At 51.4% G+C, this 17,524-nt stretch overlaps 1 protein-coding gene across 1 annotated transcript in view; it reads right to left on the bottom strand.

Moving 5' to 3' along the window:
- Positions 1-16,675, bottom strand: part of PODXL (podocalyxin like) — a 69,831-nt gene extending 53,156 nt beyond the window's left edge. The window contains exons 1-5 of the mRNA XM_059656060.1: positions 16,652-16,675; positions 15,475-15,591; positions 14,651-14,739; positions 14,189-14,410; positions 12,774-12,825 (exon numbers count right to left, since the gene is read on the bottom strand). Coding sequence (XP_059512043.1) covers positions 12,774-12,825; positions 14,189-14,410; positions 14,651-14,739; positions 15,475-15,591; positions 16,652-16,675 — 504 coding nt within the window. The remainder of the gene's footprint in view (positions 1-12,773; positions 12,826-14,188; positions 14,411-14,650; positions 14,740-15,474; positions 15,592-16,651) is intronic.
- Between the last annotated feature and the right edge of the window lie 849 nt (positions 16,676-17,524).

Consider the following 17,524-nt stretch of genomic DNA (forward strand, 5'->3'; position numbering starts at 1 on the left):
TTCCTGGATCACGTGCCTCTAATAATCATTGCTGAGGTTTGCTGAGCACTTACTTTGTGCCAGGCCCTTTGAAGCTCTTTGCAAGCTTTATCTTATTTAATTTTTACCACCACCCGGTGAGGAAGGAGCTATTGTCTTCCGATTCACAGACAAGGAAACAATCTAAAGAACTTGCCTAGAGGCCTCCAGCTAGTAAGTGGTGACCTGGGTTTCAAAACTCAGGCGGTCAGCTGCGCATGCTCCTCACCGGCCTGCCATAGCTGTTTGGAAGACATGCACCCTTCCAGTGAAAGCTATTTTCCTCTTGAATCCTCCGTTCTTGATGGATCAGCTCAAAAGCAGCCCTTTGTGAAGCCTGTAGTCTGAGTTTTTCTCCCCTGTGACATTTTCATTCATATTGCCGTTGGAGCTCTTGCCATTCTATGGTAAATGGTGGCACCTGCGTCTGTCCCACCCCCACCCCCACCTCTGCCGTTGCTTTAGAGGGAGGGTCTTACATCCATTGCAGGCTCTCCAGCTCCTAGAAGAAGCCCCACCAATGTTTGCTGATCTAAAAAATGATGAATGCACCCTAGCTGGTTTGGCTCAATGGATAGAGGGTCAGCCTGCAGACTGAAGGGTCCCAGGTTCGATTCCGGTCAAGGGCACCTACCTCAGTTGCAGGCTCCCTGCCCCAGCACCATGTGCAGAAGGCAACCAATCGATGTGTCTCTTTCACGTTGGTGTTTCTCTGTCTCTTCCTCTCCCTTCCACTCTCCCTTAAAAACCAATGGAAAAATATCTTTGGGTGAGGATTAAAAAAAAAAAAGATGAATATGAAGGTAGTAGATTCTGTCAAAGGAATTCTGGGGACTAAGCATCAAGCTTAGTTGGAATCCTGGAGGATAGAAACTAAATGAAAGGGATGGTTTGGACTTCTTTTTACAATCTAACTGGGAAGTTTGATGTGAACATTTGCAGTATAGAGCCCAAGGCTTTACGAAGCAGCACATCACAAGGGCAAAAAAATGCATATTTAGGTATTGGTTACGGACATAGATCAACTTAATTTTGGAATAGGTAGAAATTCACATGATTCCAAAAGTCTAAATGGAATATAATGACTGCTCTCCTCACCCAGTCACCCAGGTACTTATTCCTCTCACGCAGACAACCAATGCTATTCTTCCAGAGATACTTCATGCATATGCCAGAAAAACTAACGTGTTTTAGCTAAAATGTAGTACATATATTAGCTATATATAGTATAGTTTATATATGTAATACATGTTACATATGCATTGTCAGGAATATGCAATAATATAACAAGTCATCAATTAAAATTTCAACATTTCGCCGAAACCGGTTTGGCTCAGTGGTGGAGCGTTGGCCTGCAGACTGAAAGGTCCCAGGTTCGATTCCGGTCAAGGGCATGTACCTGGGTTGCGGGCACATCCCCAGTGGGGGATGTGCGGGAGGCAGCTGATCGATGTTTCTCTCTCATCGATGTTTCTAACTCTCTGTCTCTCTGCCTTCCTCTCTGTAGAAAATCAATAAAATATATATATTTTAAAAAAATTCAACATTTGTTGGAAACTGGACCCGAATCCTATATAATAAAAGCCTAATATGCTAAGTGTCTGGTCGTCCATTCAACCAATTAAAGTGTAATATGCTGATGATATGCTAAGGCCAGCTCAACTGCTCACTATGACGTGCACTGACCACCATGGGGCAGATGCTCTGACCGGTAGCTTAGCTTGCTGCTGGGGTCCAGCTGATCCAGACTGAGTGATATGGGCCAGACATGCCCTGGAGCCGTCCCAAGGTCCGTCCCCAGCTGGCCAACCTCCTGCATCCCTCCCGAACCTATAGGCCAGGCCAAAGGACCCCACTGGTGCACAATTTCATGCACTGGACTGCTAGTATGAATATAACAGGAAACTGGGCCCTGGCCAGTATGGCTGTGTTGGTTGGACATCGTCCCATGCACTAAAGGTTGCTGGTTTGATTCCCAGTCAGGGCACATGCTGGGTTTTCAGCCTCGATCCTCTGTAGGGGTGTGCAGGAGGCAGCCAATGGGTGTTTCACTCTTACATCAATGTTTCTCTCTCTTCTTTTCCCTTCCTCTCTCCCTAAAAATGAATTACAAAATAAATAACAGAAAACTGGGAACTTGACTGCAAAGAGGTCCCCCTCGGGATGGATTGATATGCATCCTATTTCAAGTAATTAGGGTGGGCTGGGACAGGAGTAGAGAATAGGGAGGTAAGAAAAAGGAGGTGGGGGTGGGAGGACACACTGGGCCAAAGGATCAGCAGGTGGGAGGCGAGAAGTGGCTGCACATGAGGGAGATGGGGTGATACAGAAAGGTTGTGCTGCTGGGGGAGGTGGTGGCAGTTTTTGCCCTAAAAAAGTTTCCTTGTAAGGTGAGGATTGAGCCCCCAATTCTTTCTTTCCTCCTCTCCTACCTCCTTGGTATAGTTGAGGCAAAGGTTCGTTCCCAGCAACTGCCCCACCCTGCCAGCCTTCCCAGGACCACTTCTGCCCTCGGAGCCTCACCATCCCATGGCCAACCTCTCTTGTCCTCAGGGAGGCCTCAGAGTCTCCCCGTTTAGCCTCCTAGAGGCTTCCTTATTGTCACACTGTTTTCTTCCTGGTGCTTTTTATTAGTTGAAATCATCTCATTACCATGAGATACTCTTCGTCATCTGTCCCCGCACCTCAACTTGAGCTTCATGTGAGCATGGACTCCTGGGGAGACCAGACAGCTTGCCTGTCCCCAGGATTGAGGTCTGGGACTGGGACTTAGAAATAGTTTCTATAAAGATTTGTTGAGCCCTGGCTGGTTTGGCTCAATAGATAGAGAGTTGGCCTGCGGACTGAAAGGTCCCGGATTCAATTCCAGCCAAGGGCTTATGCCTGGTTGCGGGCTCGATCCCCAGTGGGGGGCATGCAGGAGGCAGCCAATCAATCATTCTCTCTCATCATTGATTTTTCTAACTTTCTCTCCCTTCCCCCCTGCAATCAATAAAAATATGTTTAAAATGAAATAAAAAATAAAAATATTTATTTTTTTAAAAAAAGATTTGTTGAATGCTCGGCCAACATGGCTCAGTGGTTGAACATTGACCTATGAACCAGGAGGTCACAATTCAATGCCCAGGCAGGGCACATGCCGGGTTGTGGGCTCCATCCCCAGTGTGGGGCTTGCAGGAGGCTGCTGATCGATGATTCTCTCTCATCCTTGATGTGTCTATTTCTCTCTCTCTTCTTCTCTGAAGTCAATAACAACAACAACAAAGATTTGTTGAATAACCATAGCAAGAATTGTCTAGCAGTGAAAGCAATTTAAAAAATAAAATGAGTGGCCCAGGAGGGCCTATCACTGAAGGGGTTCAAGAGAGGCACTATGGGGGGGGGGGGGCTGTCCTAATCAGCCCATGGGTACCATCTGGTCCAGAACCAGACAGGAGGGCAGGATGTTGGTGGCCAGACTGGAGAACAGTGTTACATGGCACACTCCCTGTGAAAGGCTAGGCTCCAGGAGGGTGGAGCTGGGGAGCCCGGAGCCAGGGAAATACTGGCCGGTTTACAGTCTTTGTAGCCCCTTGTCATTCCCTGGCCGGCTGTGTCTGGGAACACAGAGTAGCAATGTTCCTCAGATTACTGAATTATTCTCCCTTCACCTGAAGTGTCAAAGGCACTTCCTGACACCTCCTTGCTGGGAGGTCAGAACACTTCACACTTCAGTGCGGAGCCAGAGAGGAAATCGATAGGACTAGAGCCGGGGATTTCTCACCGGCCTGGGGAGACCAGACAGTTGCCTGTCCCTCCTGGTGGCCTCCCTCAGAGAGAAATTGGGCCAGCTGAGTGGGCCCCTACCTTCCAGGAGTCTGTGGTGAATGGAGAGATAAGGCACCCAGAACACACACAGGCAACACCCCCCGGAGACTGAAGGAATGCGTCAGAGTTCAGAGGTCTGCATTCATCTGCATTGACAGGCTTGGGGGTGGGGTGCGGGAAGGCTTCCAGCCAGTGACTAAGCTCAGGGCATAAAGACCCAAATCTTCCTGTTTAGAGAGGGTGTGACATTAAAGGGTGCTTTTGGAGAGAGAGCTAAGGATTGCAGAGTGCCCCTCCCTCTGTGACAGGCGTCATGTTAGATGCAAATGCTCCATACAAATGATGTCACTTAATTCCTGCAATAACAATTACCCAAATAAGGACGCGGATGCCTGGAGAACTGGCCCGGCTATTCTGGCCTGGCCTCGTAGCTCAGTTGGTTAGAGCATCGTCCCGATATCCCTGGTCAGGGCACATTCAAGAATCAACCAGTGAATGCATGACTGGGTGGAACAACAAAATTGATGTTTCTCCCTCTATCCTCTCCTCTCTTCTCTCAAATCAATAAAAAATAAAAAAATAAAAGAATTGACCCACAATGCTCCACAGCCCAGCAGAACCAAAGCAGAGGACTGTGGAGGGACAGGTGTTCAATAAATATGTTCGCAATGAATGAAAACAAAGACAACCCGCCAGTGTATTCTGGGTTATGTCACAAGAACAGCTGCATCTGCTCAACTCACTGGTCCTCACATTTACCTGGTGAGGAGGGACCAGAGCAGGCGTGCTTGCTGCAGCCCATTACTGCGTTGTTATTGTTATCATTCTCCTTTTGCAGACGAGAGATGCGACAGGGAGCTCAGAGTTTAATTCTCCCCAGAACCAGAGGAACGCAAGGTTCAGCCCATCTCTTCTTCTTCTTTTTTAATTGATTTGAGAGAGAGAGGAAGGGAGGGAGAAAGAGAGAGAGAGAGAGATATCATTGATTTGTTGTTCCATTTATTCATGCGTTCATTGGTGGATTCTTGTGTGTTCCCTGACTGGGAATCGAACCCACAACCTTAGCATATCGGGACGATGCTCTAACCAACTGAACTACCCGGCCAGGGCATCAGCCCAGGGTTTCTAACCCCAAATCCCAGCTTCTTCCCAGCAACCTTGAAGTGAGCAGAATCTACAAGAAAGGACTTTGTTCTTATCAGGAAGCTCTGGTCTTACTTCAGCCCCTGTGCTTGCTCCCTCTGCCTCCTCCTCACATTCCCTATCAAAGGTAACTGTCTTTACCCCCGTGGAAGAAGGTGACCCCCAAGGCCAGCTCTCACCATCCCTGGCAGCCCCTCTGGCTGAGATGGTTGGATACACTGGGCAAAGTCCTGGGCTCCCAAATTAATCCTGACAATCAACTCAGAGGGACCTGGTCTTAGTTAATCCGCCATGTGCAGGCAGTGCTATCTCAGGCCTGGAGGGCTAAGTGAGATGTAGTATGTGGAAGTGCTCTGGATATCTTGAAGTCTATGCAAATGTTAATTATTCTTTTGGGCTCCACCTCCCTGGAGTGCCTTGGTGTGGCCTCTAGAATGTCCGGGGCTCCCACACCTCTGAGGAGGGGAAATCTAATCGTGCTCATTCCTGCCCCTCTGGGTGGGGGAAGTGAAGGGGCGGCTCCAGGTGAGGGGGGAGGAAGCCAGGAGGAAGGGAGGGGACACTGTTTGTAGGGAGCGGGAGGAAGGGCAGGGATTTGTCAAACAAGCATGTAGGCCTGGCCATTTGCACTCTGCACCTTAGCTCAGAAGTAAACTCGGATGAGGCTGACTTTCAGTCAAGGTGAATTTTAAGTAGAAGGGGAGGCTGTCTGGTTCAACAATGATTTATTAAATTTCTTCTATTTTCTGAAAGGCGCCATAGGAAAATATATGGAAAAGGTCCAGTCGTATCGCACGGTTCCAGATCTCATCTTTCTGACAACTCTTCTGGCTAGAACACTGTCAAGAACTAGGAAGGAAAGAAAAGTCATTGATTAGTCAGACATATGCACCAAGTACACACATAAAAGCATGCACTAGTATATTTACTCTCGGCCTTTTAACTCTTCATGCACATATAGTTCAGCAGATTAAGAAGTCACATGCTTGAAAGAGAGAGTTGCTACTATGAATGAGGCATTGACGAGTGTCTAAAATCAGCCTAAAGACAAGGTAGGAGAGAGGAAAAGAACAAAAACCAAAACAAAAACCACATGAGAACGGAGCCAGCTGTGATTAAGGGTGTGAGGCAAAGGGCCGTACGCCCCACAGTGACTTCTGTATTGCCATCACTGTATGACCACTCGGTACAAGACAAGTCATGGAACCACAGACCATGAGAACTAAGTTGAGCCAACTTCCGAGAAGCAGAGAGGTGAAGGAACTTGTTCAGAATTGCACAGCTAGCCAGGCAGAGTGAGGAATGGCACCCAGACCCCCTGGTCCTACCTGCTTCCAGGGCTTTCTATGCTCACACAGGACTCCTAACCAAGACCCTGAGTGGCCAAGAAAACCTCCAGTACGGCCTACGTCTTCTATCGGAGGCATCAGGAATGGGCGTGACTCCTTTCAGACAGAATTATGCCACTGTAACTGATATACTGAAGAAAGATCGGGGACTTAAAGAGGTCCTATGTGCACCACAAACCCGCAGGCCAGCTCCCGAGGAAGCTGACAACAAAGGTTTTCCTGAGGGCCCCTTGCTTCTAGGAGCCCACACTGACTGCGGGTCGAGCCAGGCTGGTCCACTCAGTTCACTCACAGTCAGGCGAGGGCAGAGCAGGCCCAGGGATGATGGATGGGCGGCTGTGAGCCCCTGAACCGTGGCCAGGGGAGCACGGGAAACATCTCCTCAGGTATATAAATACCAGACAGGCTTATTATTGGGACTCTACGGCCACATTATTTTAATTCGTCAATCCTGCCCCCGGTGGTGGGCACCCTGCCAGTCTGCCTTCCCACATCCTGCTGCGGACTCCGGATCCACCCATTTCTATATTGAGGAGCTCCTCTCCATAAATAACGAACAGGAGTCAGGCACGAAAGAAAGGCTGGAGCGCTGGGAAGGCTGCACATGGGCCAACAAAGGGCAGGAAGTGCCGGGCGGTGGCCGTGTCAGTCCCCAGGCCCAGCTCACCTGGCTGGGCTGTGCAGCCTTTGTGTAAAAATGTCAGGCCCAAGTCCTGAACTTCCTGCCATTTGTCAGGCTGTGCCGTGACCCGGAGTTCACCGAGATGCTTGCTGCTCCCAACAATACACACATACATCCTTTGGAAAAATCTCGCTCTCTCCTGTCCAATGGCACAGCTTTTTATGGAAGCGGCTGGAGGGGGCCTGGGCTGAGCACTGGAAAGTTTCGTGTGTATTTCTCTCCTGAAGACGCCAGCGCCGACAAGGATGGGAGACGGCAAGATCCAGGGTGGGGACAGAGTTTCTGGGGTCTCACCCAGCTCGGCTCCTGCCTGGCTCAGAGCCGTGAGGCCACAGGGTGGGGGTGAGCTTCCTGGACCCATTGTTTTCTGCTTCTGCCCCCATCCCACCTGCCTCCCCAGAGGCTCCAGGACTTCACCGCCCCCAAAGTTGGGCGTAATCAGTGTCAAGAGTATCTGTGTGCCTGCGGAGGGTCAAACACGCGGGCATGTGTCCCAGAGTCTGAAGGGGTGGCAGTCTGGGCGTGGGGTCACCATTGCCCGGCCAGCCATGTCCCTCGCACCCAGGCTGGGCCTGTGGATGGAGGCTCAGGGTGGCTTCTTCAGGCGACAACCGAAGACAGCCAAGCAGCTGTCCAGGCACTCGAGAGCTGTGCTCACTGCCAAGGGACTCACAGGCAGTGGCTCCAAACACGGGGTGTGTGTGTGTGGCGGGGGGGGGAGGGGGGGCGGTGTTGATGGTCCCCTGTGAACCGAAGAACAAGAAAAGGAACAAAGAACTTTCCAACTTGCTAAATGTATTCCATTAAAAGGACTGTCCTTTTATTCTGAGGTTATGTTCTGAAATGAAGAAACAGAAAAATGTGAACTTTTCTCCTTTGTGCTGAGATTCTATCCTTCCTGCTTTCCTGGTGTTGCTTTCACAGTATCAAAATGTGCTTTGGTTTATGACATCGCGGTCATGGGAAAATGCCTTTATTTGATGAAACAAAAAGTTGGCAATCCAAACAAAAACTAAACTGCTACCACCCAAGGTGAAGTGCGAAGATGTAGGCGCCCCAGGGGACACCCAGAAGAAGCCAGGAGGCTGGCAGGTTGTCCTCCTCAAGGAGCTTATGACAGGGTGGAGGCCCGCACACCTGTGATGGTGACACCTTACAAGACCTCAGGGATCCTATGCAAAAGCGTGAGGCAGAAATTACTCGGGGATGAGAGCTCAGAGGGGCGGCGGGTCAGTGAGAGCCTGGCCCATCGCAAGTGCTCAGTTAACATGGGCTGAAGAAATGAATGACTGAGGAGCATGGATGAGGTTTAATAAGAGTGGGACCTGGAGGGAGAGGAGGTCTTGGTGAGGGGGAGGAGATACTGCAGGGCGTGTCCGGTGGGCAGGCCAGCTCGCACAAAGGCATGGAGGCCCGAAAGAGCCTGCTCGTGGGGGGCTTCGAGACGCTGGTTCAAGTCTGTACTGGGCATCTGTGTGGGAGGCTTGAACGCCGAGGGGCCGGGCTCAGGACGTGGTCCCTGGGAGGGGCACTGAGGGATGGGAAGGCACGGGAATGTGACTGAGATTTCAATCCGGGAGCCTAGGAAAGGTTTGACATGGCTGAACGGTGGAAATGTGGGAGAGGTAGGAGGTTTGGAATAAGGCAGAAGATGAGGTTGGCTTCGAGTGTGCCGATTTTGAGGGGATGACTGGACTTAGAGGAGACGTGTCCAGCTGGTGGGTCCTGGGGTGAGACAAGAAGGCAGCAGCACGACCAGCTCACTAACCAGACCACCTTGCCAGGGGAGGAGGGGGCAGAAGCTACCTGGTGCTCTCACGGGTGTGGGTGGCAGCTGGGGGTCCACTGGGGCGGGGTGCTCACATCCCCATGAAGGTCTCCAGTTGGCCTAATAATGTGTGGAATTCAGGCCTGGATTAAAGGTGTTTACAGCTGCCAGTGATGAGCGCCACTCTTCTTGGGAGGGGGAGCTGTCAGGCGGCTCCAGCAGCTTAGATAACCCTGAGCTATTTCAGGAAAGAGCCCTAAGAAGATAAACAGGCCAGTGGCCAGCAGATGGACAGATAACCTGTGCTTAGCCCTCATCCCAGGAATGCCACAGACACAGCGAGGGCCTGGGGACAGGGTCCTAGGAGACAGGAAGGTGCCAGAGTGCGTCAGACGGAGAGAAGGAGGGGCAGGGGCAGGACCAGGGCCATGGCTCCAGCTGGGAAGGGGACATCCTCTGATTCTGATGGGAGATGGAGGCGGGAGTCCCCTGGAGTCACCCTAAATCCAGGAGCTCCAAACCTTAGTTGGGGTCTGAATGCCCAACAACAGCCCCAGAGATTGAAGGCTTTTTACCTTTTTTTCTCTCAGGTGTTTCATGCTCAGTTACCTGCCCACATTCACAGGAGGCACAACCTCCGTGTGGTACAGTGTTCAGGGTGCTGGACATGCATATGGTGGGTGAGTGCAGTGGGGGCTGGAGATTGTGGATGTTGAGTGTATGTGTGCGATGTGTGGAAGTGGCGTGTGGGTGCACTGTGTGTGCTGTGTGGTGTTAGTGTGTGAATATAGTATGTGTAAATGTGTGAATGTGTGGGTACAGTGTGTGGATGTGTGGTTTGTATGTGTGTGTGTGGTATGTGGGCACAGTAGGTGTGCATGTGTGGTGTGTGTACATGTGTGGTGTGCACGTGCAGTGTGTTTTGTGTAGTGTGTGTGTGGGGGGGGGGGGGCTGTGTGGTCACAGTAGGAGAGGAGCAGAATGACCAGGAGGAAAGTCTCCTGGCCCAGCTCCCACCCCCACTGTCCTGAGCTGTCACTGCTCTGTGGCCCCGGTGGCTGTGGCTCCCATGTACCCCAGAATGTGGCCCAGATGCCTCAGGCCATCGCGGAGGCCTTTGTGGCCCCCTTGCCCACCTTGCCCTCCAGGCGCCTCCTGTCTCTTCTGACAGGCGGGTATCTTCCTGTCGCTGGGCCCCATGACGCGGTTTCCTCTCTGTGCAAGGCCCTGCCATCCTTCCGTGGCAGAAAGCATCTCTGTCCTTGAAGGTCAGCGCCCGGCACGTCCCCCTGGTTACACTCTCCCTCCCATGTCAACCCCCCCCCCCCACTACCCTCCAAACCCCAAAGAGGATATGCAAATCTCTAGAAACTTTCAGCAGGGGAGAAGGCAGGACTTACATCTCCATAACAATCTTATTCTTGTTTACTCTACTTTTCCAGATGACCTCCGTCCACCCATTCTCCACCCCCAAACATCTCTGGTCTTTAGCTGAAGGGGGTATTTAAGGTAATGGCTTTTGCTTTCTTGGGCCTCTCCCTGATTGCCAATGTAAAAAACATTGAAGAATTGTTGTGCGTTTATATGAACTGAACTGTTGACAATTGCCAGGAAGCAAAATCTCAATGCATTGAGATAATGCTCCAGAGAATGGCAATTTTGCACTTTATTTTATACATTTCAATCAAAAGAGAAGGTGTAAGTGGGTTACATGAAATGCATTGGTGATAGATTAGGGAGGCAGGAGAGAGCAAAGTGGAGTAGCCTTTGTGATTGGATAAAAAGTAAAATGATACATCTTTTACACAGGTGGGTGGGTACAGGATAGTTAACAGTCAACAATGAACAAGATGAAAATGATGAGAGGATTGTAGTCTCAGCCCTGGTGCACTGGCTGGGCCCTGAGGGGTCCGGAACAAAAGGGAGTCACCCTGACATTCCAAAGGTGTGTGATCCTAGATGCAAAAGACAATGGACCGGCTCAGTTAAGGTAAAGGTTGACTTCTGTCAATCAGCCTAGGACGTGACTACCTGCCACAAACCGCTTTTAGTGAAACGTTTTCATTTCAGACCATCCTTTGTGGTTACTGTAGGTCTCCGAGTTTGCAAGGCCACCTCTCAGGTCTCCACTGAGCTAGTTCCGTGTTCGTCCACACTGTATTCGGGAGGTACCCATGTTCTTAAACGTTGTTTCCTCCTGCGAACGTCTCGTGCCAACTTGTTGATTAGTCCCGCCAGGAGAATTTAGAAAGGGGGAGGAAACTTATCTTTTCTGTCCCCACGCACGGTCCGACAGAGTCCGCTACACCGGCCCTTGCCCGGCCTACGGCCCCAGCCCTGGTCACATTTAAAAGTCTCTCCTGCTTCCTCCCATGACCTTAGTGACTTCAAGAGCCACCTGGCAGGCGTCACGTGTGTCACGTCCCACTCAGGAGGTCCCGGCTGTGACGTCTTTCCCTGTCTAACCTGTCCCCCGTGCATCGTGCTGTCTTCTCTCAGCCGCCCATTAGTATTCTAGGGGGTGAACGCGCCCGCGGTGGAACACACGAGGGGAGCGGGAGGAAGCTTAGCTGAAAGGCGGATTGCAGACACATCAGAACACGCAACACACACATTCAGCCAAAAGACCCCCGTCCCTGGACCCCATCCAGACGCGTCCCTTTATTATTTTTGTTCTCTTTTCCTCTTTAACTAGGTCTTGCCTGAAAACAGCCTGGGCGTTGCTAAGGTAACGCCTTGGCGCCTCCCTGAACACATCATTGTTTAATTCCAGCAGCGGCAGCCCTGAGGAATTTGCTATTTGTTTAAGAGATGAAAGCCACAAACTTCCACACATTCTCCAGTTTCACTCCCCTGGCATTGTGTGGCCCAGCCAGAGTGGAGTGCGCTGGGCGGAGGGGGCTCATGGGACCCAACAAAACAGTGGGCGCTTGTGAAAGGTCCTCACCATCCAAAGACAGAGGTCTGGGATTTCTCTTGGCAGAGCACTGGACAATAACTCCTCACTGAGGCTCTGAGAAGGACGTGATTGGAGAGGATTCCCCCAGCCTCCGGTCAGGAAACGATGAATGGGTCCACACTTTCCCCAGGGCCTGCGTGTCAGAGTAACTCTAGGAAGGGTACCAGAGACCCCAGTGAGCAGCATACCTAACCTCCACGAAAACAGGTGGGATGTAGCTCAGAGCAAGGAGGTGTTTCAGGAATGCAGACGGGCCCATTTAACAAGCTTTAACAAGAACCCACTGAGGCCTGCGAGCGGACTGTCTGGGAAGCAGGGTTAACAGGGGCCTCTGGGGCTTACACTGCCCTGGATCTGCAGCTTCTCACCCTACTTTGCTCTGTTGTCACAGGACAATATTTCCCTGTCCTTGCTTTTTAAAAAATTTATTGACTTAAGGGGGGAGAGAGAGCATGAGACAGAAACATCACGTTGTTGTTCCACTTATTTATGCATTCATTGGTTGATTCTGGCATGTGCCCTGACTGGGATCCAACCCGCATCCTCGGCGTATGGGGAGGATGCTCTAACCAACTGAGCTACCAGGCCAGGGCTGCCCTGGCTTTTCTTTCTACATCATTCTGATTGTCTCACTGACAACCATGTGGTTGTCATCCAATGCTGCATCCAAACTCCCTAAGCAGATTAATTTTATTGGTTCAGCTTCACTACCTCCTAGGCTGGGCTACTTCATAGGATGCTGGCTGACCAATAGAGGGGCAGCCCTCAGGTCAGGTGCTCACTTGTGGCCCAATCGGCTATGGCCTACGAGCCGCAGCTTACCTGCTGTAGCACCGAGTCTTTAAAGCAGGCTGCAGATATGGCAGGTCTTCCGATGTCTGCTCATCCGTCCAGTGCAAAGTACATGAAAATGTGATGCTTTCTGAAGAATTCTGAGGAGAGAGCAAAATGAGGAAGATGGATTGAATTTTGTGGTGTGATATGGTGTGTGATATAATGGTTCCCCCATTATCCCATGGAGACAATGATAAAATATACATTGCTCACAGCACTTCTGGCCTTGGACTTGTGTTTTTGGAAGATCGGCTTGTGCTGACGCCTGGAGGACACAGGTTTAGAACAAAGGCTGCCCCTGGGGCCCAGCTACAACCAGTCATCTGCAGAAAAACCTTGAGAAGTTTGGCCTTGAATGGAAGGAGAAAATAAGAAAATTCTACTGGAGTAATAAAATCATATACATTAACCCAAAAATGCCCTTGCAGAGGTATCAGGGAGACAGACTCTCTCTCTCTCTCTCTCTCTCTCTCTCTCTCTCTCTCTCTCTCTCGCTCACACACACACACACACACACACACACACACACACACGGACAGACACAGTGAGAGACAGAGAAGAGAGAGCTCCCAGAGACACAGAAGGACACAGACACACACCCAGACGAATGCATACAGAGCAAGACACAGCACACACGGCACAGAAAGGAGCAGAGATCTGAAGAGACCTGGCGGCTTAAGAGGACGAACACTGCACCGCCCCTTCATACAGGAGGGTGAGATGGGCTTGGCGTGAGAAGAAGAAAAGGGGGATCTTTCTGGATGTTTGGGTTGTCCTGGTACAGGAGCTGCTGTGCTCCTCTGCAGGAGAGGAGAGGGGAGATGCTACGGCTAGCCCATTCAATGCCATCCCTTTTCATAGGGAAATATGCTCCTTGAAGTTAAAAAGCGAAAGGAAGGAGAAAGAGAACAGGATTAGACTTGCTGTTGGAGAACTTGCCAGAACCCAGATGAGTTCCGAGTGTCTCTTTAGTCTGTGGTTCCAGTACTCAGATGGGTCCCCACCTCTGGGAACACAGTGACACCTCTCAGTGCCTGGAGAAGTGGCCAGTCTGGTTTTGGAGCCCACGTGGCACGGAAGGGTGGCTGTCTGCCTGTGGCTCTGACCTCCAGCCACCCACATGGGGATTGGGACCACAAAGGAATGGCTACTGGATTCTAGCCACAGCCAGTCTTGTGGGCCAGGTCCTGCACCTGAACAACTGAAGGGAGGAACCTGAAGGGAAGAACGGATGAGTTGCTCCTGTGGTCAGAGGCGGAGCTCACACCTGAGCCTTAGGCTGTCATATCTGGGAGGAGGGACCATAGAGGACTTCTCATACAATCCTTTAATTTTTCAGTGAAGAAAACTGAAGCTCAGAGGTTAAGTGATTCACCTGAGATCATGCAGGGAGTTAATGGTTCTTCTGGCATTGTCAATGGCTGCTGCCTTAACTTAGGTCAGTTTTTTTTTTTTAACCTCTTGGAGAGAGATCAGGCCTGTGGGGCAGGGCTGGTGGGGCCAAAACCTGGCAACAGGTACAAGGGTTTCTGAGAGGGATGGTTGGGAAAGTACTGTGGGACTGACTGTCAAAGAAGTTTCTGCTTCGCTTTGTCTGTAGTGTCTTCCCTCCTTTGGGCCAGTTGTACCTTGATGAAGACTTCATTTTGGTCACAAAAAGGATGCGCTGACTCAAGTCCTTCTGTGCAGACGTGATCTGGACAGAATCAGGAAGGGAGTGAGCAGAGAAACTCAACTGGTGGTGGTCAGGGCAGGCGGTGACGGTGACGCCAGTCACAGCAGGGAGGCGGCTGGCTTCCTCTCCTCCCCCAGCTACTAGGGAATCTGTTGATTTGGATGCAAGGTGGTATCTGGTGGAAGGGGTGCCAGTTCAGGGGGAACAAAAGGACATGGATCTCAAATTGGTGACGGAGGGACTCTCAGTCACAACAACTGCAAAGCCTTACTGGACAGAGGTGTGTGGAAATCTGAAATTACTGGCCAAAGGGGGCTCCAGCTAATCTATTGACAGAGCCTGGCCACGGTGTCCCTGTCCCTTAGGAATGTTCTTACACTGAACATGCTCTGACTCTCACCTTTGGTGCCCTCACCTTTCCCGGGATGGGAAGTAGGAGAAGGCCAAACTCTTCTCCATGTTGGGAGGTGGTAGGACTGAGACATCCAAGTCCACTGAGGTTTGCTTGAGGTCTCACAGAGCCGTCAGGACCAGGCGTCCTGGCTCCCAGTCATGTCTACCAGCACACAGGTGCCTTGGGTGGCCCCTGGGAACCCCTAGCTCTTAGAGGTGGGCATGGCAGCTACATCACTGGTGACTTAGGCCTGGGGCTGGGGCAAGAGGTGAGAGAAGGAAATGCGGTGAAGCAGAAGAAACCCAATCTTTCCGCTACGCCCCGCACCCCAAGTGACTCAGTAGGTCAGGGAGATGAGAAAACAGCCACCAAATTCTTTCAGCTCTCTGCTGGGATCTTCCTTTTGAATGCAAAGGAGAGACTGGGCGCTCTCTGCAGAGTTTAACTGAGATCTCCATCTCAATGCCCAGAGACAAAGGCCAAAAAATGTGAGGAATTTCCAGAGAGGCTCCTTCAAAGGGCATCTCCCCCACCCTCTGGCTCAGCTCCGAGGGCACTGCGGATGCGAATGGCGCTTTCTTCTCTGGGTCGGGCCTGGCCTGCTGCCCATTTGATAAAAGCTTGTATCTAAGGAGAAATGAAGTTAGGAATCTCCCTGCTCAGCCTCATGCTCTTGTGCTCATGTAAGAAGATACTTCTGTGAACCCCGGTGGGCCTGGTGAGGGGGCCCCAGGACTTGGTGGGCCGGTTTGCACCGGGCAGTCCACGCTCTCCCTCCCTCGCCCTCCCTACCCTCTCTGAGTGCAGCTGCCCTGGTGGCGGGTGGCCCTGCGGGATGCACCCACCTTCTCCAGGGCAGTGGGGCCATCTTCACTTTCTGACAGAGGCCTGTAAGAAGAGCCCTCATTGGGTTCAGGATTCTTAAGGTTTCCTGCTTTGGAGGCTGAACAAACGGGCCGAAGCTTCCAGGACAGCACAGGCGTGTGGAGAATGGGAGAGAGCTCATTTTAAGATCCTTTAAGGAGCCCTTGGCAATCTGGACAAACCCCTGTCAGCCCTCACTGTCACGTTTATTTGACACTCACCCCCTTCTTTGAAGCATCTGGATTTTTAAAAAATATATATTTTATTGATTTTTTACAGAGAGGAAGGGAGAGAGATAGAGAGTTAGAAACATCGATGAGAGAGAAACATCGATCAGCTGCCTCCTGCACACCTCCCACTGGGGATGTGCCCGCAACCCAGGTACATACCCTTGACCGGAACCGAACCCGGGACTCCTCAGTCCGCAGGCTGACGCTCTATCCACTGAGCCAAACCGGTTTCGGCAGAAGCATCTGGATTTTTGAGGGTCACTGCGACTCCTCAGAAAGTGAGGAAAAACAGAAAAGATGACCACCCCTAGTAATCTTTGGAGGAGTGGTTGGCAATGATAACAGTTGGGTTACACAATCTGTGAAAGTACTCAGTTACCACAGGAGACAGTACCAGGGAAATTGCCTTGCTCATGGACTGCCTTGACCTACCACTTGGTAGTTCTGCCTCAGGCTCTCCTGGTTCCCATCTGGCTGCCAGAAGAGTCAGGCCGTTGCCAACTTTAGACTCTGTAGCAGCACCTTCTGGCCTCCGGATCAGGCCCTGGGGTCCCGGTGTGGGCAGCAGTCCAGGATCCGCTCTTTTCAGCCTCTACTGCCCTTCACCTGCCAAGCTCTCACTTATCTCACCCCTCCCCTGTTCTCACATTCCTGACTCTTATCCCACCCACCACGGAGGACACCTCCCTTCCTCCCCTCCTCCTTCTCTTCCCCCATTTCAATATGGCCTTTCGCTAGCTCCCTGCTCCTCTTCATGCTCATCTTGTTCGCCATCTAGCTTGAGCTACTTTTCCTCCAGCAAGCTTCTCTGACAAACCCCACCTCCTCTTTGATGTCGGCAGGCCCCAAGTAATCACTTCCCTTGGGGAAGTGACAGACCTTTGAGCCACTTTTTTCTCATCTGTGAAGCAGGGAAGTGATTACTCACCTCACAGGCCTTGATGACAGTCATGTGAGATGATGAGTGCATCAAAAGTAAGCACTCAACAAATGTCTTCCCGCTGTGCATTTCCTCACATCCCCTCAGTTCTGATGTATTCAGTCTGCATTCATGGCATCTGTGGGCAGGTTTTGCTCTGAAAGTGTCTTAGGGAACTCAGGTGCGTATTGGTAGCGTTAAGTGACTTGTAATCTCCCTTGAGGTCAGGGGGGACCCTATTTTGATGATTCTCAAAGTGAGGTCCTCTGACCACAGCACCAGCATCACCTGGGAACGGAGTAGGAATGCGAACTCCTGGGCCCCACCCGCCTCCCGATGAACCACTGACTCTGGGGCTGGGCCCAGCAGTCTGTGCTCCACAGGTGATTCCAGTACAAGGTCAAGTTTGAGACCCGCAGCTCTATTCCGCTGCTGGGAGCATGCATGCTCTGCAGAATAGTTTAGGACTCGACAAGATGCATGTGCTTCAAAACCCAATGAACTGACTCTTAACCAATAAGGCCCCTGCCAGCAGCCCATTCCTCAGAATTGACTGTCCCTTGGTCCCTCCAGGTGGGTGCCTTTCAGCTTTTTCTTCCCCTCAGCTCATCGGAGGAGGAAAAAGTGTCTCTTGCATGCTTTTTTGTGCCTGTCCTCTCACTGACAGTTCATGGCAGCCAGGAGCTTGGGTGGCGGTTGACAGAGAGGTACAGGCTCTCCAAAGACCTGCGGGCCGGTGTGCATGCCAGGGCCTGCCGCTCTGAGCCCCGGTCAGCACCTCCCAGGAGGCAGACAGAAGGCCCTGCTGGTGGAGGAGGAACTCAGCAGCAGGCACTTGGTGGAGACTGAGGGGAAAATCCACCCGAACCCCAAGCAGCTTTC

The sequence above is a fragment of the Myotis daubentonii genome, chromosome 10 (genome assembly GCF_963259705.1).
Source record: "Myotis daubentonii chromosome 10, mMyoDau2.1, whole genome shotgun sequence".
Lineage (NCBI taxonomy): Eukaryota > Metazoa > Chordata > Mammalia > Chiroptera > Vespertilionidae > Myotis > Myotis daubentonii.